The sequence below is a fragment of the Nicotiana sylvestris genome, chromosome 12, assembly GCF_000393655.2.
Source record: "Nicotiana sylvestris chromosome 12, ASM39365v2, whole genome shotgun sequence".
Classification (NCBI taxonomy): domain Eukaryota; kingdom Viridiplantae; phylum Streptophyta; class Magnoliopsida; order Solanales; family Solanaceae; genus Nicotiana; species Nicotiana sylvestris.
This window is the reverse complement of record NC_091068.1, coordinates 18580164-18604144: the sequence shown is the minus strand read 5'-3', so window position 1 is coordinate 18604144 and position 23981 is coordinate 18580164. Positions and strand designations below refer to the sequence as shown.

General features: G+C 39.5%; 1 protein-coding gene across 1 annotated transcript; it reads right to left on the bottom strand.

The window, feature by feature from the left end:
- Nucleotides 1-23045: 23045 nt before the first annotated feature.
- LOC138882749 (uncharacterized) lies at nt 23046-23525 on the bottom strand. The gene has a single exon (XM_070163378.1). The coding sequence runs from the start codon at nt 23523-23525 to the stop codon at nt 23046-23048; it is 480 nt and encodes a 159-aa protein (XP_070019479.1).
- Nucleotides 23526-23981: the final 456 nt, after the last annotated feature.

Below are 23981 nucleotides of genomic sequence, written 5' to 3'. Positions count from 1 at the left end.
TGGACGCCTTACTTCTCCCTTTCTCATCCTCATTCTCCAGGTGGACGCCTGACTTCTTCAATTCTTATCCTCATTATCCAGGTGGACGCCTGACTTCTTTAATTCTCATCCTCATTCTCCAGGTGGATGCCTGACTTCTTCAATTCTCATCCTCATTCTCCAGGTGGACGCCTGACTTCTTCAATTCTTATCCTCATTCTCCAGGTGGACGCCTGACTTCTTCAATTCTTATCCTCATTCTCCAGGTGGACGCCTGACTTCTTCAATTCTCATCCTCAATATCCAGGTGGACGCCTGACTTCTTCAATTCTCATCCTCATTATCCAGGTGGACGCCTGACTTCTTCTTTTCTCATCCTCATTCTCCAGGTGGACGCCTGATTTATTTAATTCTCATCCTCATTCTCCAGGTGGACGCCTGACTTCTTTTTAACTTCTTCATCCTCATTCTCCAGGTGGACGCCTGACTTCTTTTTAACTTCTTCATCCTCATTCTCCAGGTGGACGCCTGACTTCTTCAATTCTCATCCTCATTCTCCAGGTGGACGCCTGACTTCTTCTTTTCTTCATCCTCGTTCTCCAGGTGGACGCCTGATTTCTTTAACTCTTATCCTCATTCTCCAGGTGGACGCCTGACTTCTTCAATTTTCTTTGTCCTCATTCTCCAGGTGGACGCCTGACACAAATGTTGTTTTTGCCCCTGTTTTAAATCAAAGAAAACTTCGTTAGTTTAAAGCAGGGTGGTTAACTTGGGTATTCTTGCCGATGGTGGGGCTTCTTCTTCGTCTTGTTTTATTGTCTTGGAATGGTTGAAAATGACTGTTTTGTCTTTGTAATTGATCCTTGACTATAGGATTCCCCTCTGTATGTTTTCCTTCAAACCCTTTTAACTGTAATCATATGTCCCTCCTGACATTGCTGATCCACTTTTGATTTCACTTTTCTTCCTCACATATCTTATTATTTTTATCTCCCGCCTTTTATGGCCGTTTTTTTTTTGCATCATGTAATCCTTGAACCTTGGTAGTACACCTTGACATTCCTTCTTTTTTGTTTGGAATAAAACTTATCTCAAAGCTTTAGAAAAGTAAGATTACTAGTGACGAAACACGCTTATTTCGACAATTATAGAATGAAAAGAAAAATCCAAATTTGGATGACTGTTGGAAAAGGAATAAACTTATCTGATTAGAGTCACTGGCGCCAATGATCAGGGTATGCATTTTGGATTAATCAACCCAGTCTTTTAATCAATCTCCTTTCAATTGTCTCATTTTTGTTTTTCCCAAAATTTTCGTAATCCAACTTCATTTTTCATTTTACAGGCCTGTTGGACTTGCAATATCTCAAAGAGTTTTCACCGATAAACCTTCTTCATTTGTTTATTTCTTACTTCTTTTTCGCCTTATGGTGCCTACGAAGGTTTTCACCAATAAGACTCTCTCATTTTACTTTCTCTCAACTTCCGTCGCCTTATGGCGCCCGTGTGGGTTTTCACCTATAAGACTCTCTCATTTTTACCTTCTTTTCTTGTTTGTACCAGAGTGTTATGAACCATCTTCATTTGTTTGACTCAGCATTTTTCTAAGATTGGTCGAAAGGTCTTTTTGGTATGTGGTGGGAAATGGAAAAGGTATTAAAAGCTGAATAGCTTTGGTATGAGTTTAAAATTACAACTCTTGGAATCTTTTTTCTTATTTCCAATACAATTCTTTGCCCCAGTTTCTTGATTGGGGTCTCTTGATGTTTCTTTTTGTGCACATTATGTATATTGTGCACCTTATGACCGAGCCGTGAGCGCCTACGTATCCTTCTTTGAGGAATCAGGTCAAACGTAGTTCACCTAATAATAGTGATTTATTTTTTTTTTCATATTTGATTTTCATTAATTCCAAGAGAGGGTAGGAAAGAAACAAGTATGGCTCAAAGGGGAAACAAAGGGTATAGTGTTTGGATAGCAGAATAAATTGCCTTTGTCATTCCAATCTTCGAAATAATGCTAAATACAAACATTCAAAAAGTTATGCATAATATCTCTTTACCGCGTCAGAATTGATCGTCATGTCTATGCATTTGCCTTCAATATCTGTTAAGCATAGTGCACCATTCGATAATACTCTGGTCATAATGAATGGTCCTTGCCAATTCGGGGCAAATTTGCCTTTTGCCTCAACCTGATGTGGAAGAATACGTTTCAGCACATGTTGGCCCACTTCGAACTTCCGTGGACGCACTTTTTTGTTGTATGCTCTTGCTATTCTTCTTTGATATAATTGACCATGACATACTGCGGTCAATCGTTTTTCATCAATCAAGTTTAACTGTTCTAGACGGGTTTTGACCCATTCATCATCATCAATCTTTGCTTCGGCGATGATCCGAAGGGAAGGAATCTCAACTTCTGCAGGAATTACTGCTTCAGTGCCATATACCAACAAATAAGGAGTTGCTCCTACTGAAGTGCGAACAGTAGTGCGGTATCCCAATAATGCAAATGGTAATTTTTCATGCCATTGTCTTGAACCTTCTACCATTTTCCGAAGTATCTTCTTTATGTTTTTGTTGGCTGCCTCGACTGCTCCATTCGCCTTGGGCCGATATGGGGTAGAGTTGCGATGTGTAATCTTAAACTGTTGACATACTTCCTTCATTAAGTTGCTGTTAAGATTAGCACCGTTATCTGTGATGATCACCTTTGGGATTCCGAATCGACATATGATATTTGAGTGGACAAAATCGACCACGGCTTTCTTGGTCACTGATTTGAATGTCTTGGCCTCAACCCATTTGGTAAAATAATCAATGGCTACCAGAATGAACCTGTTCCCATTGGATGCTGCCGGCTCAATTGGTCCAATCACATCCATGCCCCAGGCAACGAAAGGCCATGGTGCCGACATTGTGTGCAACTTGGATGGTGGAGAATGAATTAAATCTCCGTGTATCTGGCATTGATGACACTTGCGCACAAAACTGATACAATCTCGCTCCATGGTAAGCCAATAGTAACCTGCACGGAGGATCTTCTTTGCCAATACATATCCACTCATGTGGGGTCCGCAAACTCCAGAATGTACTTCAGACATGACAGATGTAGCTTGTCTGGCATCTATGCATCTTAATAATCCAAGATCTGGTGTTCTTTTATACAAAACTCCTCCGCTTAAGAAAAATCCATTTGCCAATCGCCTAATGGTCCTCCTTTGATCTCCTGTGGCTTGTGCGGGATATATCCCCATTCTGATATACTCCTTGATGTCGTGGAACCATGGTTCGCCATCAAATTCTTCTTCAACCATATTGCAATAAGCGTGCTGATCGTGGACTTGAATATGTATCGGATCTACATAAGCTTTGTCCGGATGATGCAACATTGATGCCAGGGTAGCCAATGCATCGGCAACCTCATTATGGATTCTTGGAATATGTTGGAACTCCACTGATTGAAACCGCTGACAAAGATCATGTAGACATTGTCGGTATGGTATGAGCTTCAAGTCTCGGGTTTCCCATTCTCCTTGAATTTGATGTACCAAAAGATCCGAATCTCCCATGACTAAGATTTCTCGGATACCCATGTCTGCGGCTAGCCTTAACCCCAAAATGCAAGCTTCATATTCAGCCATATTATTGGTGCAATAAAATCGCAATTGAGCCGTAACAGGATAGTGATGCCCTGTTTCAGAAATGATTACAGCTCCTATTCCGACTCCTTTCATGTTGGCGGCTCCATCAAAGAAAAGTTTCCAGCCAGGTTTTTCAATTTGTTCCACCTCGTCGATATGCATTGTTTCTTCATCAGGAAAATAAGTCTTCAACGGCTCATATTCCTCATCGACCGGGTTTTCGGCTAAATGATCGGCCAGTGCTTGAGCCTTCATTGCAGTTCGAGTCACATAGATGATGTCGAATTCTGTGAGCAATATCTGCCACTTTGCAAGTCTTCCCGTTGGCATAGGCTTTTGAAAAATATATTTCAATAGATCCAGACGGGAAATGAGGTAAGTAGTGTAGGACGACAAATAGTGTTTCAACTTCTGAGCTACCCATGTTAAGGCGCAACATGTCTTTTCCAGATGAGTATACTTAACCTCATAGGCTGTGAATTTCTTGCTAAGGTAATAGATGGCCTGTTCTTTTCTGCTGGTGAGGTCATGTTGCCCCAATACATAACCAAATGAATTTTCCAAAACTGTCAAGTAAAGAATCAAAGGTCTTCCTGGCTCTGGCGGGACCAACACGAGTGGGTTTGACAAGTACCCTTTTATCTTATCGAACGCTTCTTGACACTCATCGGTCCATTTGACCGCAGCATCCTTTTTCAACAATTTGAAAATTGGCTCACAGGTTGTTGTGAGCTAAGCAATAAACCTGCTGATGTAATTTAACCTTCCCAGCAAACTCATTACTTCAGTTTTGTTCCTTGGAGGTGGCAATTCTTGGATGGCTTTGATTTTTGATGGGTCTAGCTCGATGCCTCGTCGACTGACTATGAATCCCAGCAACTTTCCAGATGGAACTCCAAATGCGCATTTGGCAGGGTTAAGCTTGAGGTTGTACCTGCGAAGTCTTAAGAAGAACTTCCTCAAATCCCCAACGTGGTCGGCCTGATGCTTTGATTTTATGATCACATCGTCCACGTATACCTCAATCTCCTTGTGTATCATATCATGAAACACTGTGGTCATCGCTCTCATGTAGGTTGCTCCGGCGTTCTTCAAACCGAACGGCATTACCCGGTAGCAATAAGTTCTCCATGGTGTGATGAATGCCGTCTTTTCTGCATTTTCTTCATCCATTAGAATTTGATGATACCCGACATAACAATCCAAGAAATATCCTATATCATGCTTGGCACAATTATCGATTAAAATATGGATATTGGGTAATGGGAAATTATCCTTCGGACTGGCTTTGTTGAGATTGCGGTAGTCGACGCATACTCTAATTTTGCCGTCTTTCTTTGGCACAGGAACGATATTAGCTAACCAAACAGGATATCGAGTGACTCGAATGACCTTTGCTTCCAATTGTTTGGTGATTTCTTCCTTAATTCTCACACTCATATCAGGCTTGAATTTTCTCAGCCTCTGCTTGACAGGAGGCACCGTTGGATCGGTGGGCAATTTGTGAACCACTAAATCAGTGCTCAGGCCCGGCATGTCGTCATATGACCATGCAAAAACATCTTTGAATTCTATGAGTGCTTTAATTAACTCTTCTCGGATCTTTGGTTCGAGATGGACACTTATTTTAGTTTCCCGGATATTACTCGTGTCCCCTATATTGATGTCCTCGGTATCACTCAAGTTAGGTTTGATTTTTTCCTCAAAGTGAATTAACTCTTTACTAATCTCTTCAAAAACCTCATCTTCATCATATTCTGATTCATAATCACAATATATTTCTTGAATTAATATTTCGGAACCAGATTGATTTTTAAGACTGGGCTGAGGATTCCTCATGCATGCCATATCACTAGAGCCAGCGTAAAAAGAACTGTACAGGAAAGAAGAAAAAGAAAAGAAAACTATCAGGAATGATAATAAAAAGGAAACTGCTTTTTATTGGATGATGAAAGATAACAAGGTTTGCACACTTCAAACAAACTGTAAGATAAGCTTTGGGATTACAACCCTGAAGTAACCCAAACAAACTGAAAGAAAATCAAAATAAACTACCAAGACTCCTTTCGAATTGGGAGAGGAGTGGCTTTCCAATTATTAAGCTTTGTTTCTGGCCCAACGAATTGAACTTATGCGTTGCTACACCCTTCTCCGCTTTCCAACATATTCACATCATCAAACAATTTCTCGAATCTTTCAATTAATTCCTCCTCAGGATTGACCCGGGATTTAGGAATTGTTGTTATCGGGCAATTTTTAGCACCGGTCTTGACAAAAGACTTTGATAGAGGTGGGACGTTTTTGGAAGATCCCATGCCTTATGTTTCAGCTTTCTGGCCTTTTTCACATCGGTGATAGTGGGTATGAATCCCAAACCAAATGTTCCCTAGTTCTCGGGGAGAGATACTGGTTGTATAATTCCTTGCAAAGATAAGCCCAGACCTTTGCCGGGTATAAAACCATTCTTTAACATTTCATAAGCTACCATGACTGAAGCAGAAGTTATCTTTGGATTCGGAAGGTACTTCCCTTCTGGAATTTTCTCTACCGACACTGTATCGGACACTTGGTATACCCATGGTCCCTGGTCATTTTCTATTCCCTCGACCGGTACAATGGCACTGCTGCGAGCATTTAAACTTTCTTCCCCATGCACAACTATTTCTTGATGATCCCATTCAAACTTGACAGCCTGATGTAGTGTTGACGGGACTGCTTTAGCAGCATGGATCCATGGTCGACCCAACAACAAGTTGTAAGAAACAGTTATGTCCAACACTTGAAATTCCATTGTGAATTCAACTGGCCCTATTGTTAGTTCCAACACTATGTCGCCAAATGAATCTCTGCTTCCACCGTCAAACCCCCGTACGCAGATACTATTCTTCTGGATCCTCTCCTCTTTAATTTTTAATTTGCTTAAAGTGGAGAGAGGGCAGATGTTTGCACTTGACCCATTGTCAACCAATACCCGGGTTACTATGGAGTTTTCACATTTCACGGTGAGGTAAAGAGCTCTGTTGTGCTCGGTACCTTCCACAGGCAATTTATCATTAGCAAATGTAATTCTGTTTGTCTCAAAGATTCTGTTGGCTATTCTTCCCAAATGATTTACAGAGATTTTTTCAGGAACATGAGCCTCATTCAGGATTTTCATCAAAGCCAGACGGTGCTCCTCTGAATGGATCAGTAATGACAACAATGAAATTTGAGCGGGCGTCTTCTTCAATTGATCCACAACAGAATAATCATGGAGTTTCATTTTTCTTAAAAACTCTTCCGCCTCTTCTTCCGTCACAGCTCTCTTTATTGGTGTTGGATTATTTTTAGTTTTTCTTAACTCTTCGGGCGTAAAACATCTTCCCGAACGAGTCAAGCCTTGCACCTCACACACTTCTTCCTTGACTTCTTTTCCCTTGTACATTACAGTCACCCGTTCATAGTTCCATGGGATGGCTTTGTTGTTGATGACTGGCAGCTGGGTTACAGGTGTGATAATAACCCGATCTGTACGGGCTCCTTCCACGAATACAATGGGTTTGTTAGCAACCCCTGGTACTATCACTTTCGGCCTTTCTTGTTTTGTGGCAACTTTGCTCGATGATCCCTCCTCGACTATCATAGATGGTTCATCACCATTTCTGTTCTGCTTAGGTACCGGCTTCTCCTCTGTTAACTGCTTATCTGGCTTGGCTTCATGAGACTTGATCATCATGACAGTTTGTGACGGCTTCTTTGTCTCCCCATCAGCTTGTATGATTTCTATCATATTGGCCTCTTGATGGGCTGGCATTGGATTTCTATTGATATTGGGAGCTTCGGGGGTTTGAACCTCGATTTTATTAGTATCAATCAGCTCTTGTATTGCATTTTTCAAATGCCAGCATTTCTCCGTATCATGGCCTGGTGCACCGGAGCAATATTCACAGCTAATGGTGTAATCCAGATTCTTTGGCGGAGGATTGGGTAGCTTGGATTGTATTGGTCTTAGCATGTCTAGTTGTCTCAGCCTGTGGAACAGACTAGTGTAAGACTCTCCCAATGGAGTGTAAGTTTTCTTTTTCTGTTCCCTTTCTCCCCTAAATGCTGGCCTAGGCCTGAAACCTGGTCCGGGATAGGCTCGTGGGTAAGTATTTGGTGTGACAGGAGCACGCCAATTGGTGTGAACAGGTGGCTGATTGTATGCTTGAGCATGGTTAATGGAAAAATGAGGCTCTGAAGGGTGATAGTAGTGTTGGGATGAATCATGGTGGTAAGCTGATTGGCGAGGTCGTTGTTGATTATAGTAAAGCGGTGAACCTCTGGGTCCCGACCAAATTCCTGAATCAACTACCGCTGCTTCCTCCCTCTTCTTTCTTCCGATTCCTCCTACCCCGCCTTGAATAGCTTGAGTAGTTGCCTTAATTGCTGAATAGCTCATAATTTTATTTGTTTTGAGGCCTTCTTCCACCATACCCCCCATCTTCACTACTTCGTTGAATGATTTCCCAACCGCTGAAACCAGATGGGCATAGTAAGTTGGTTCCAAGGCTTGGAGGAAGTAGTCTACCATTTCACTCTCCTTCATAGGAGGATCCACTCGTGCTGCCTGTTCTCTCCACCGGAAACCATACTCTCTGAAACTTTTCATTGTGTTTCTTCTCAAATTTTGTCAAAGATAGTCGATCTGGGATGATTTCCAGATTGTATTGGAAATGGTATGCGAATGCCTGTGCCAGGTCATCCCAGGTGTACCATCTCCCATGGTCCTGGCGTGTATACCACTCCAAAGCTGATCCGCTTAAACTTTGACTGAAGTAAGCCATCAATAATTCATCCTTTCCCCCAGCTCCTCGCATCTTGCTACAGAAACCCCTTAAGTGGGCTACTGGGTCGCCGTGCCCGTTGTATAGGTCAAATTTGGGCATCTTGAAGCCAACTGGTAATTGTACATTGGGGAATAAGCACAAATCTTTGTATGCTACACTGACTTGCCCACCTAATCCTCGCATGTCTCTGAACGATTGTTCTAGACTCTTGACCTTCCTGAACATCTCTTCTTGTTCAGCATTTTTGGCTGGCTTGTCAATTTCGGTTGGGAGATCAAAACGAGGAGCAGTTGAATGGATTTCGGAGGCTTTGAGGGTGGGCTCCGGGGGGTAATATTGGTTGTCCTGGGCCTGGAATGTAGGCTCACTAGGAGATTTGTGGAATGTAGCCGGGGAGGTGCTACGAAAACAGGAGTCACAGGTGGAGGAAAGTATGAGACTGGTTTCGGAGGTGGAGACTGCGGTGTCTGAGAGGTGGTTCCTCGGTAGTGTTGGTAAATGGGGAAATTTGGGGATAATTCAGTGGTAATATTATCCTGAGTTTGGGTCATTGATGGAGCAGGGTTAGTTGGGTAAGATGGGGGTAACTGTCCTGTAGACCAGGCTTGGTACATCTCAGCCATTTGCTGCTTGAGTTTAAACATCTCTTCTTTCATTTTCCCGACATCCATCTCCTCTAGCTCAATACCTGTGTCAACATCTGGGATAGACATACTTTCGGGTATTGGTCCTTTTGATCTCGTGTGATAATGATAATATGCCAGTATACTCTTTAGAGAAACTAACTGCTTGAATTCTGGAAATGAACAAACTTGTTAGTTTTGAGAATTTAACACATATATAATTACACGTTGAGATGCAATGCTCCTAGACAAATATCCCCATTTCTATTATGCATTTGCTCAACTGCTTGTGTCGTCCCAGTTTTCTTGAAAATTTTATTCACTTTTATTTTATTTTCTTATATATATTTTATTGTGGTGGTCGAATCTTATAGAGATTGCCTACGTATCATGCCCCCGCATGAATCAGACCTTGCGTAGTTCGGACATGAGGCAAACACTTTTATTCATTATACAAAGATGAAATTACATTACATTTGAAAACTTTGTAGGAAAATGGCTTGAAACACACACATTTAAATCAAAATAAAAGATACAATTCTTAACATCTCACAACGTGCCCCACTTTCCACTTGTTAATAGATTATTTGCTCAATGTGGGGCTTGACCTGGATGACCTCCCAGCGTACGATACATCCTTTCCAACTCCATTGCTAGATGACGGGCCAAAATGGGTGCATGCTCTGTAAACTTTTCATAATCCATTCCTTGGCAGTTTACATAACTTTGAGAGGTGTAGACTGCCAGGTCGTGGATTTGTGCCCTGAAATCTTGGAGACGTTGGTCTTGGTTCTGTAATTGCTGCTGGCGAGTGGTGGCTATATCTCTGACACGGTTTTCACGATCTAGAGCTGACTCTAATAGAGCTCGGAGTCTGGCCTGCTCTAATCTTGCATGTGCTCTTTCCCTGTCGATGTTTGCTTGTTGATGTTCTCTGTTGCATCTTCTTGCCTCTTCTAGTTGTGCACGAAGCTGATCTTCTGATCGTATCCAATGGTATTTTTCCTTCTTGAATTGTGCCCTGTCTTCTTCGGATTGCCTTACTTGGCGTTCCTTATTAGATCTGGCCTCTTCATTTAATTGTTGGATCCTTTCTTTTGCTTTGCTCAACGCCCTTTCGTTTTTCGCAAGAATGGAATCATAATCTTGCATTCTTTCAAAAAGATTGGCGATGGTTTTTTGATCCTTCCAGCTCCTCTTTGGTGTCTCAAAAACTCTTTTCATTTTTTGGAATCGAGCATGAAGATTTTCATTCTCACAAGCTAGACTCTTCTTCTCGCCTTCGGCTTCTTGTGCTTGCAAATCTTTCTCCAGACTGAGGCTTCTCAGATTTTCTTTTAGGGCATGGATAGTTGCTTTGTACCCTTTTTCCTTTTCTCCCCAGATCAACCGCTCTTGGATTTTATCATTGAAGTTTTGAACATGGGGTCTTTTTGTTGGCCTTCTTAGCTCAGGCTCTGGTACATCATCCACGCGAGACCGTTTTTCAAACCACCTTGCATATCCAGGATTTATCTCACCCTTTGTAGTGTCTGGGACTTGAGTATCACTTTTCAAGTATCGACATCCATTCCACATCTGCTGAAGTAGAGCCTCGGGAATAGTGGCTTCTGGGTGTAATTCGATTACTTGCATACTCAAATCTTCATCATCAGGAACTACTTGATATCTCCCTAGTTGTCTTAGGACTCTTAGTGGCGCATACGGCTGGATGCTTCTCAATCCCAATAGTAGCAGATAACTATTTGAGGTTGACATGTGTATCACTTCCCTCATCGGGAGCCATCCCAAAGTCCATTCAATCTGATTTGCCGTTAAAGCCTTTAGATGAGATACCCATGCTTCTATCCCTTCTGGAGCCTGATAATTTTTTATTCTTTCCTCATAACTCTCGATGCAATTATCATTGTTTGACCCATACTGTATGATCTTGGGCTGTTGTTGGAGATGTTCAATCACCCACATTTGCAACAAAATTTTGCATCCTTCGAAGACTTTTGCTCCTGATTTACATAAAGTCAAAGCCCGATAAATGTCTGAGAGAATGATGGGGACAAGGGTGTGATTTTCTTTGGTGGTGAGCATTTGCACAACTTTCGCGGTGCGAATATCAATTGTTCGCTCTTTGTTTGGGAAGATCATGATTCCTAGAAAAGCCACCATGAAAGCAAAGCGACGGTGAATCTGCCAAGTGTCTTTGTTTTGCTTGTTAGTAAGGCCTTTCTCATGAATTTCGAACCCATCTGACTTTCCAAACCTTGAATACAAAAAGTTGAAGGAACAACATCCATTGATGACATTGCTTTTCCTGATTTGACTGCTGATGTTCAGAAGACCGAAGAATCGATGTACCGAGGGAGCCTTTGTGAATATCAGGCTTTGATTTCTTAGACTTCCGTCGAAACCAGCATATCCAGCTATCTCCTCTAATGTAGGAGTAAGCTCGAAGTCAGAGAAACGAAAGACATTGTGAACAGGGTCCCAAAAAGTTACTAACGCCGCAATCAGATCATCACGGGGTTTAACTTTCATAATATCCGTGAGATTTCCCAAATGCTTGACGACCCATTTTTGACCAGCTTCGCCTAAATCATACCACCACATTTGAAGCTGAAATAGAAACTCTTCTGTATTCGTGGATGGGGGGTTTTGCGTGGTGCTCATTTTGTATCTGAAATTTAATTTAATAAAGTCAAGACTCATTTTGAAAATATACACTAAAAAAAATCATTTTCAAAAAAAAATTATTTATTAAATACCTTTATTTCAATATTTAAAACTATATTTTTTTTAAATTTTTAAAACAACTCATTTTATTCCTCTCTTCTCACCATGATTTCATTTAAGCTGGTCAACAAGCATGTTCGAGGCAAATAAATGCACAAGTAGCAAGTAGGATGCATCAGGATGGTCTTTTTATTTCGGGTTCACCTGTCCTAGACAGACCCAACCCCTGTGTTGAGTCTCCAAGGCCAAATGTACATGATGCAAATATACGTTCCTACTAGGGATCCGGTACATGGCTGAGTTATTCTAAGTGAAAAATCTGAGGTTGATTGTTCTAAACCTGGCTTACCCAAATGGACAGTTTGAGCCGAAGCGGGGGCAACGTACCGGGAGAACGAAAGTCTATCCGGCCTAGTTACTTGTCCCAACTTTGTCTTATTTGGTATGACCTTTAACAGAAAGGTGGGCCACGTGCACGTGTGCACCATAAATTTAGAAGACTCAGAAAGAAGGGGGTTTCGTAGCAGTTGTATATATTCACAATTCAAATAATATTAAAGCGGTAAAAAAATTTTTTAGCATGTTAAGCATATAAACAGTTGAAAATCATATAGTAAATAAAGCCAATTATCGCAGTTATTTTAAGCTCGAATTCTTTAAACCCTGAACCAGTGGTTCCGGGTTACAGTACACATGTCCCCAGCAGAGTCGCCAGAGCTGTCGCACCTCCTTTTTCTGCGCCCGCGGGGCGCGTGGGGAGTTTTCTCCAATTGAAGGACAGTCGAAACGGGATTTTATTTAATTATTTTAGAGTCGCCACCTGGGAATTTTAAGGCGTCCCAAGTCACCGATTTAAATCCCTGAATCGAGGAGAATATGGCTCTGTTTATTATTCTGCGAACCAGAAATCCTGAGTAAGGAATTCTATTAATCAGGAAGAAGGTGTTAGGCATTTCCGAATTCCGTGGTTCTAGCACGGTCGCTCAACTGTTTTCATTATTGGCTTATCTTGATTTTTACATATATATTGCAGGATTTTGTCACCGCTTCTGTTTATTGTTTATGATGAATTACGCGTACGTATATTCGTATTATATACCTTTTATAATTACAGAGGATCGTGCCACGCATACGTGTACACAATAAAATTGTTATAGTTTTTATTAAAAAATCATACGTTCGAAATTTAAAATAAAATCAGGAACATCATCACCCTTGTATTTAGACAATGAACTGCACATCTCGGGTTATATGAAATTATTTTAACATCCTTGGAAAAATCCTTTTCTTAAATATTCGCTCGAAATTGCGCGTACGCATAATCCGAATTTGCTTTTTTTTAAAAAATATAATCAGGGTACGCGAACGCATCCCTAATCGCGCAAAATATTTGTAATGGTATTATGGATTTTCCACAAATTGTTTATTATATTCATACATTTTTATGTGAAAATCATGAGAACTCCCATTTTAGAGGCCCTTAAATTCTTTGAAAAGAATTCACAATCTATTAAATGTTGCCCGTCGATTATAATTTCCGAGTATAAATTATATTCATTCCAACTATTCAAATTCAAAGAAAAGAATAAAAATATGATTTTTAACAAATACAACATATATATATATATATATATATATATATATATATATATATATATATATATGCCAAAGAATGAATTGTATATGAAACTAAAAATGATTTATAAAGGGAAGAAATATTTTTCAAGAATTTTTATTATTTTTATTTAGTGCAAGTTTTATTTTTACTTACCATTGATATAAAGTGTTGCAATTTATTCTTATACATATCATCTCATTCTTACATACGTGTTTTTAATCCAAAATTATAATTGCTTAGTTTATTTATAACGCTAAATAATCAAATTGATGAGAAAGGAGTTATTATTCGAATTGATTCAATAAAATCGTATTACATACAACATAGTTGTGCGCCTAAACATTCATAATATTCTTAACATCATAACGAGCTATACCAACTCACCTTACTCATATGATTATAAATATACTTGTCGTCATGCCATATAATAGCTTATATCAATCTAAACAAAATCATATTTTTTTTACAAGATATACTACTAATGTAACTTCTTAATACTTCCATTTTACTTTACATTTAGCTAAAGGTATTATGGGATGTAATCAATGGCCCATTTTTATGCCATACTCCCTGTTTTGACAACTCACATATAACTATAATAATGAGAAATTCTAGTATAGATAATATTATTACAGCACTTATATGAGTTTTAAAAGAGAACTACTAATTATCATGTCAAACATACTACTATATTAACCAAACACAAAACAAGACTGAACTTTTAAAATAATGAACTTAGACAAAATAAAAATAGAATTGCAATTCAAGCTTCATTGATTCGTCATGCTGAATCTCTTTCCAACATAGAATCTAAAAGATAAGTACCTGGAAATGAAGGTAGAAGAAGTAAGTTTCAGCAGTTGCAGCAGTAACAAAATACTGGCAGAATATAAGTATTTCCATAGATTTGAGCAATAATAAGACCCGAGAAATCCAGATTCACAAGAGCAACGCTTCTTAAAGAATTTCAGATTTTAAAACCCAATAGTATGAATACACAGACCCGGACAGATTCCAAAAAGAACAACAAGGTTTCGGATTTTTTTTTCTTTTCTGGTGTCTGTTTCAGCTTCACTGTGTGTGTGTTCCCTTTTTGTTTCTTTTTCTTTTCAAATTTTTGTTTCTGATTCTATTTCTATCTCTTTCTTTCTTTCTGTTTTTCTCAAATGTATCTCTCTGAAAACTGATCTTTCTCCTCCTCTAAAATCTGTTTTCTTCTCTTAAAATAAGATCTTTTCTCCTAATTTCCTTTTGATTTTTCCTCTATTCAGTTTTAAAATTTGTCCTCCAGATCAGATTTTTTCTTTCTCTCTTTCCTTTCTTTCTGTCTGAAAGGCTCTCTTAAGTCAGTCCCAATCCCCCTCTATTTATACAGGGCTGGTCCTATCTTTTTAAGTGCTGCCTGGACCCCTTTTCTTCTTTAAAAATCAGAAAGTTCCATTAAAACTACTTTTGAATACTTTAAATGATCCTATCCTGATTTTAAGCAGCCCCATTATCCCTTGTTTCCCATTATCACTTTAAATAATAGCCAATAACTTTCCACTTTCAGCCCATTGTGCTATCATATTGCCCTCACTATTCTGTCCCAGAAATACCCTCAGAAATCCTACTGTGATTACTATTATTACTGCTGTCAAACTTAAAATCTAACAATACAGATTTTTAAAATCTGTTCAAACCTGATTATTAATCTGATTTAAGACAGCTACAACCAATCCTAAAGTTTTGGACTGAATCCTAACTAAGAATGTAACCTTCTAACACAATTACATCTAATCAACATTTGTAAACTTGAATTCAAAAATAACATTACAACACTATTAATACTGAATTCAGCCTAATAATTCAACTGCATTTCAACATTGGACTAAAATCAAACACACACAGGAGCATTGTCAATATACTGACAATGCCCTGTTCAGAAAACAATATATACACAACATTCATTTGAATTTACTGATTTGCAAACAAACATGATTTAATTGACGAGTATTAATCAGTTGACTATTTACAACATTTGTCCATAATCAGTCTAAAACAATAGAAACAGACTGTTTCAATCAGCATTATCATAAATGAGAATTCATAATATAACTAATCGACGAACTTAATCGAGTCGATTACTCACATTGTAAATAATCACAACCAACAGAAACAGTTTCATATTTTGAGCATATAGACGGGTATGAGACAAAAATGACAGAATTAAATCAAACAAAAATATGAAAAATTAACAGGCTATTAAAACAAACAAAATACATGCAGAATACAAAAGAAATAGAAAAGTACCTCTGAATCTTTCAATTTTAACCGGACTCGAACTCAACTTGGATTTGAACTTTGTTTGAAATCAAACAGACCTTAGTCGAAGTATTTTCTACTGAAAATACTTTGACTAAGGTCGATTAAACCTCAATCTTTCGTCTGAAGTGAAAAAGATGCCCAGATTGGAAAATTTAGGGTTTCAGATCTTGGATTTTAAATCCGAACACTTCTGGGTAGATTCGAGGGAAACCAAAGATGGCACAAGGGTGAGGGAAGCCTAAAGGTCATTTGGTGTTAATTTGGGAGGAATCTGAGTAGGGTTAGGTTTCATTCGAATCTTCAAAAGAAGATTCGAAGAGTTCTGAGGGGATTCGAACCAAACCAACACTAGATCCATAACGAGGTAGGCTAGGGGATGCTGTGGTGTTATTTTGGAAGCCATTGGAAAGGTTTGAGTTTTCAGACCCACCTTCGATTTAATATTCGAAGAGTTGGGGTCTGATTCGAAGGAAACTAAGGTCAGATCTGTGTAGAGGAAGTGGTGAGGAGTCTAGGGTGTTATTTTGGTGACCGGCGGCGTTGATACCGCCGGGTTTCAGGCGATGGGGAATAGGGGTGGCTAGGGTTAGGGGTCTGTTTGGGAAGACGATGAACAGGAGAGGAGGGGGGTGTTTAGTTAGGGGGCCGGGGTAAGGATTATGGGTTTATATGGGGAATGGTGGATTGATATTGGCCGTCCGTTCAATCAAAATGAAAGGCCAGGATCTACTCACTTAACCAAACGACGTCGTTTGGCTTAAGTTTTGGGGGACGGGTTGAACCGGGTGTTGGATCGGGTAAGGATTGTGGGTTAGGGTGATGAGATCTTATCCGTTGGTTGGATTTGATCCAACGGTCCATGATAAACTCTGACCAAACATTGTCGTTTTGACTCCTTTGGACTGGACCGGACCTGGGCTCGTTTGATTTGGGCTGTGGGGGGGGTAACTTGGTTTGGCCCTGGATTTTAATCCATGTCCGATATTTTTTATGTTTTCAACCTATTTTTTATTTCCTAAATTTATTCTTAATTAATAAAATCCTAATCAAAATTATAAAAACAAAAAAAATTATCATTACAATAATACTAATTACCTTTTAATAACTATTAACACGTAGATAAAACATTAATCACACAATGACACAATTAATATGACGAAAAATAAAAATAAAAATGCATATTTTTGTGATTTTATTTTGAATCAATTATTAAATGCATAATTAAATCCCAGATATGCATGAAACATATATTTTTATTTTATTTTCATTTTGTTATGACAAAATAAACATTTACGGGTATAAGATAAATTTTTAACAAACATCACGCAAAAATTCAAAAATTGCACAGTAAAAGAAATTTATTTTATTTTTGATTTATTTTGGAGTTGTTTTTTTGTGAGGCAAAAATCACGTGCTCACAGTAGTCAACACTTCTATTTTCAACAACAATAACGACCCAATAATCCCAAAAGTGGGGTCTGGGGAGGGTAGTGTGTATGCAGACCTTACCCCTACTTTGATGGGGCAGATATGTTATTTCCGTAGACCCTCTACTCAAGAAGACCGAAAAGACAAAAGACAATATATCAGTACCGTTAACATAAACCATAGAAATAATAGCAACATAAGAACCAGAAAGTAAATGACATACAGTAGGAATAACCAGTAAATAGGGCTCGGTGCTATGGAAAGCGGAAGGATAGGGTGAACACAACATTAACCACTAGCGGTTTAAGATCAACCCTATCAATCTCACCCCTAGTTCGGAAAAGAAAAATGCTCGACTACCTCCTAACCTACAATCCTAATGCTCGACCTGCACACATTCTTATCAAGGGGTATGTCCTCGAAATCTGTAGCCGTGTAATATCCTGCCTGATCACCTTTTCCTAATACTTCTTAGGCCGTCCTCCACCCCTTCTCGTATGCGCCAAAGTCAATCGTTCACACCTCTTCACCGTAGAATCAGGTCTTCTCCTTCGTACGTACCCGAACCATCTAAGTCTCGCCTCTCGCATCTTGTCATCCACAGGAGCCACGTCCACCTTATTCTGAATATCTTCATTCCTAATTTTATCCATCCTAGCGTGCTTTCACATCTACCTCAACATCATCATTTCTACTAATTTCATCTTCTAGATATGAGAGTTCTTAACCGGCCATCACTCTACCCCATATAACATGGTTGGTCATACCACTGTTCTATAAAACTTACCTTATCGGTGGCACTTTCTTGTCACACAGGACTCTAGATGCTAGCCTCTATTTCATCCACCCTACCCCTATACGGTGTGTGATGTCCCCATCGATCTCTCCGTCCCCCTGGATAACCGACCCAAGGTACCTGAAACAGCCTCTCTTGGGGATGACCTATGATCCAAGCCTCACGTCCATGCCCACTTCCCCCGACTCGGCGCTGAACTGACACTCTAGGTATTTTGCCCTAGTCTGCTCAACTTGAAACCCTTAGACTCAAGGGACTGCCTCCAAACCTCCAATCTCTCGTTAACACCACCTCACATCTCATCAATTAGAACAATGTCATCAGCGAATAACATACATCATGGCACCTCCCTTTGAATATGGTGTGTCAATGAATCCATCACCAGGGCAAATAAGAACAAGCTAAGAGCCGATCCTTGGTGTAACCCCATAATAACCGAGAAATTATCTTAGTTACCTCCTACAGTACTAACCCGATTATTAGCTCCATCATATATGTCCTTGATCACTCTAATGTAAGCTACCGCTTTCAGGCATCTCCAGAGAACCTCCCTAGGGACCTTGTCATACGCTTTCTCCAGGTCAATAAATACCATATGCAGATCCTTCTTCCTATCCATGTACTGGTCTACCAACATACTAATAAGGTGGATAGCTTTTATAGTCTAACGACCTGGCATGAACCCGAAATAGTTGTCGGATATAGACACTGTCCTCTGAAAGTACAAGAGGGGGTGAATTGCCTATTTAAAAATTGTATTGTAAGTAGTTGACTAGTTTAATAATTAGTCAACTAGATATAAGAACAGGATAATAGTAACACATAAACAAAATGCAGGAAATAAAGCCACCAAAATTTTATACTTGTTCGGATTAAATGTGAATCCTACTCCAGGCCCCTTGGGTTGCAAGGGTGTTCTCTTTCAATGATTGAAGTTTCTTGAGTACAGAATGGTTGATTTAGCTTTACATCAACAGTTTGATCTCTATGTCACTTTTCTTTTCTTGATACAATGCATCACCAGATTTATCTCTTTTTCTTCTCTCACTAATTACACAGTAGATCTAAAAGAACTACAATTCTTGTTTGGAGTAGAACAAAAGGAGTAATAATGGTCTGTTCAAAGTATATTCTCTTCAAGTCTGGAACATATCTACATATATACTTCGTGAGGCCTTCTTGACTCTTGAATGACGTGAATCTTGAGATATTGCAAATCCAATGGAGTTGATCCTTGAAAGTAATCATTGATTGATTCTTTCCAAGAATAAAGTCAAGTTTCCGTTGATCTTTATTGATTCGTGGTCTTGATGAGCTTTTCATCCACTAGTCATATCTTTTCACTTGAGTGATTTGAGATAGATCCTTTGATTTCTGGATTCAACAATCTCCAGTGCATCCCTTTGCGATCTCGTTTCCCTTTGATTTGGGACCTTCCAGTAATAGCGTTCGTCAATCATTTATAGAATCATTGATTGATTCTTCTTCCGGCTATCCGTTGCTTCTTCATTTTTCATCACTAATCATTGATTATTTTCCTTGCATTGCTTTTAGAGCTCCCATTAACAGATTATTTCCTTAATCTATTCTTGAATGGTATTGCGTCCTAATTCCTTTGTTTTTATTCCTTGTGATCCTGCACCAAGTGTGATATATTATTTTTTATCATTGAAACTCATAATTAACAATCTCCCCCTTTTTGATGATGACAAAAAATAATATATAAACAACAGTTTGCTTCCCTGTAGTCGACTCCCCCTCAATAGGTGTTGCTTATACTTCAGCCGACTCCCCATCATCGGGTGCTCAACAGATGTTGCATATACTTCAGTCAACGTGTTACTATCTGTCTTGCAAAGTACAACTTCTCTCTCCCCCTTTTTGACATCAACAAAGAGGGGATATGTATATATATAAATTATAGGCAAATAAAGTAGAAGCAGACACATCATAGGCAAATATTTGAAAATTATAAGCATGCAGAGTTTAGCAAAAATAAAGAAAAATATCCAGCGGCTGGTTATCTAAAATATAAAAATAGCAAAAAGAGATTGTTTTAAACTTCCACAACTAATGACGCAAGAAATAAGTAAGAGTGTTGCAAATCGCTTCCTTCAGACGTTCAAAGTTAGCATTGGCTGAAACTGTCACTCCATCAATCCTGTCATGTAATTCCTTGAAGGCTTTGACTGTATTTTCTCCAAGTTTGAGAATTCTGACCCTCACCTTTGGAACATCGAACCCAGTCTCTTTGGAGATCGCATGGATGTCCCCAACAATGGATTGAGTTGCAGCAAGAAGGTCCTTGATGATGGTCAACTTGTTGTCAATAGCAGTCAGTTTCTTCATAAGGTCATGATCACTTACACAATGATGGGAAACAAAGGCTTTGATCTTGGGATCAGGCTTAACATTCTTGACTTCACCTTCCTGTTTCTTCACCCCAGGAACCCTTAGCACACTCATACCCCATATTGGCGAAAGCTCTAGAGTTGTAGGACTTTGAAACAGAGACAAAGAGGTATTCTGAGATAGAGATGTTGTGGGCTTCCAAAATGTGGGTGATAGCCATACCATTGGACAAATCGGTGGGATCATCAACACTCTCAATCATGAAGTTTATGACCCATGAGGACAGTTTAACCTTAAGTTTGATCACAAGACAATCGACAAGAAAGGCATCTCGTTGAGAGAAGGTGGAGAATGATCCAGTACGAGGAAGAAGTTTAGTTGCAACAATGTGTGCCAAAACTTGGGTTTCAAAACTAACATCACTGGGATCTAACTAGTTAGGAAGGAAATTAGATGGACACTCAGCAATACAACATTTTGCTTGATCAAAAGAAATTTCAAAATCATCAGTCCAAGTATTCTTGAAAAGCATAGGAAAATCGGAGCACTTACACTGAAAAATTGAGTCAAATATGGGACAATCAAGAACAATGCGTTTTCCTAAAATTAGGGATTCCAACTTATCAGACTTGCTAGAGCAAAGATTGGCATAAAACATTCTCACTAAAAGTCCATAGACTTAGGGAGAGGGTACAGAGATTTAGACCATCCTTGAAAAACGAATAGATCCTTTACCTTACAATTGAGGGCCTCCATATCATCAAGGTCGAACTACTCTACCGTAAGCAATGGGATTATCTTTCAGAGCAACAAAGAAATCCCTATTTGGGGTATCCCAGGAATTGAGGTCGGACTCTAGAGAACTCGAGAGGTCTACTTTGGGTTTCTTGGGTGTTGAGCTGTTGCTCGTCTGCGTACTCATCTATATCTTCTGGATAAGTAGGTGGTTGAGTTGTTGCTGATAGTAGATTGTTCCCTTTTTTGATAACAGGCCATACTTTGACATCATAGGATTTTGCATATATTTCCATACTCACCTTCCAGTGAGAAAAGTGTTGTCCATTGAAATATGATGGTCTAAGTTGTGATGTTCCTTCTTGAATAAGTGCTCCAACAATTACTTGATTTGCCATGATCTTTTCTCACAAGCTGTTAAGAAAAAAGTGTGATACTAGCTCTGATACCAATTGAAAGTACAAGAGGGGGGGGGATGAATTGCCTATTTAAAAATTGTATTATAAGTAGTTGACTAGTTTAGTATTAGTCGACTCGAGATAAAAACAAGATAATAGCAATGCAGAAACAAAATGCAGGAAATAAAGCCACCAGAAATTTATACTTGTTCGGATTCAATGTGAATCCTACTCCAGTCCACTTGGGTTGTAAGAGTGTTCTCTTTCAGTGAATGAAGTTTCTTCAGTACAGAATGGTTGATGTAGCTTTACACCAACGATTTGATCTTTATGTCACTTTTCTCTTCTTGATACAATGCCTCACCAGTGTTTATCTCTTTTTCTTCTCTCACTAGTTACACGGCAGATCTAAAAGAACTACAATACTTGTTTGGACTAGAACAAATAGAGTGATAATGGTTCGTTCAAAGTATATTCTCTTCAAGTCTGGAACATATGTATATATATACTTTATGAGGCCTTCTTGACTATTGAATGACATGAATCTTGAGAGATTGCAAACCCAAGGGATTTGATCCTTGAAAGTAATCATAGATTGATTCTTTCTAAGAATAAAGTCAAGTTTTCGTTGATCTTCCTTGATTTGTGGTCTTGACGAGCTTTTCATCTACTAGGCATATATTTTCATTACTTGATTGATTTGTGATAGATCCCTTGATTTGTGGCTTCAACATCTCCAATATAACCCTTTGCGATATCGTTTCCCTTTGATTTGGGACCTTCCAATAATAGCGTTCATCAATCATTTATAGAATCATTGATTGATTCTTCTTTTGGTTCTCCGCTGCTTCTTCATTTTTAATCGCTAATCATTGATTCTTTACCTTGCGTTGCTTTTAGTGCTCCCGTTAATAAATTATTTTTTTAATCTATTCTTGAATGGTATTGCGTCTTGATTCCTTCTTTTTATTCCTTGTGATCTTGCACCAAGTGTGATATATTATTTTTCATCATTGAAACTCATAATTAACATCCTCATCACCCTTACTTCCACCCCCCTTATGACTTAATAGCTTGATACCCCTATATTTGTTTCAATACTGGATATCACTTTTGTTCTTGTACCACCACCGTACTCCACCTCCACTTATTCAACATCTTCTTCATCCCGAAAATAACATTAAACATCATAGTCAACCACTTGAAGTCTGCCCTACCCACATACCTCCAAAATTCAACGAGAATTTCATTTGGCCCGATCGCTCTGCCCTTACTCATCTTACGCATTGCCCTATGACCTCCTCAACCTTAATGCGCCTACAATACCTAAAGTCTCAGAGACTCCAAATTCCCCAAATCGCCTAGCACAATATCCTGGTCCCCCTCTTCATTTAGAAGTACATGAAAGTAAGTCTGTCATCTCTACTTAGTATGAGACTCCTCCATCAATACTCTACCGTCCTCGTCATTGATGCACCTTACTTGATCCAAGTCCCTAGCCTTCCTTTCTCTCGCTTTAGCCAGCCAAAATAACTTTTTATCCCTGCCTTTTTCCCCCAATTCCTCGTATAGACGATCAAATGATGTAGTCTTAGCCTTCGTGACCTCAAACTTTGCCTCATTCCTTTCTACCTTATACCACTCTCTCGGTTTGCTCTCCTTTTCTCCTCGCATGTGCTCCCTGCTAACTTCATATACGCTACCTTCTTTGCTTCCACTTTGCCTTGGACCACATCATTCCACCACCAGTCGCATTTGTGCCTGTCAAAGTAACCCTTCGAGACCCCTAGCACCTCTCTCACTACCTCCCTTACACAGTTTGATGTCATCGTCCAGATAGTGCTTGCGCCACTACTACTTCTCCAGGCTCCTAGAGCCGATAATCTCCCTTCCAGCTCCTGAGCATTATCCTTAGTTAAGTCTCCCAACCTGATCCTCGGTCGACCTAGAGCAGACTTTTTCGTCCTCCCTATCATGATACCGACGTCTATTACTAAGAGCCATTGTTGAGCCGCGAGGGTCTCACCGAGGATAACCTTGCAATCCTTGCACAACCCTTTATCACTCCTCCTGATGAGGAGATAATCAAACTGAGTCTTCACCACCATACTTTAGAAAGTTATCAGATACTTCTCCCTCTTCGAAGACTAGAGCTTGCAATCACCAACTCAAAGCCCTTAGCGAAATCCAACGGTGAAGTACCTCCTCAATTCCTAACCCCAAAGCCAAAGCTGACATGCACCTCGCCATAGCCACCAACAGTCGATACAATATGGCCATTGAAATCCCCTCCTAAAAATAACCTCTCATTAGGTGGAATACTACGCATAATCTCATCCAACTCCTCCTAGAAGAGTCTTATTAACCCCCTCATCCAAGCCCGCTTGCGGTGCGTAAGCGCTAATGACATTAAGAGTGCACTCTCCAACCACTAACTTAATAGACATTAATCTAACATTCACCTGCCTAACCTCTACCAACGACTCTCTAAGATCCCTATCCACTAAAATACCCACTATATTCCTATCCTTCACGGCTATAGAGTACCACAACTTATACACGTC

Coding starts and splice junctions, on each gene's coding strand:
- LOC138882749 (XM_070163378.1), bottom strand. CDS start 23,525: ATGGTGGTGAAGACTCAGTTTGATTATCTCCTCATCAGGAGGAGTGAT.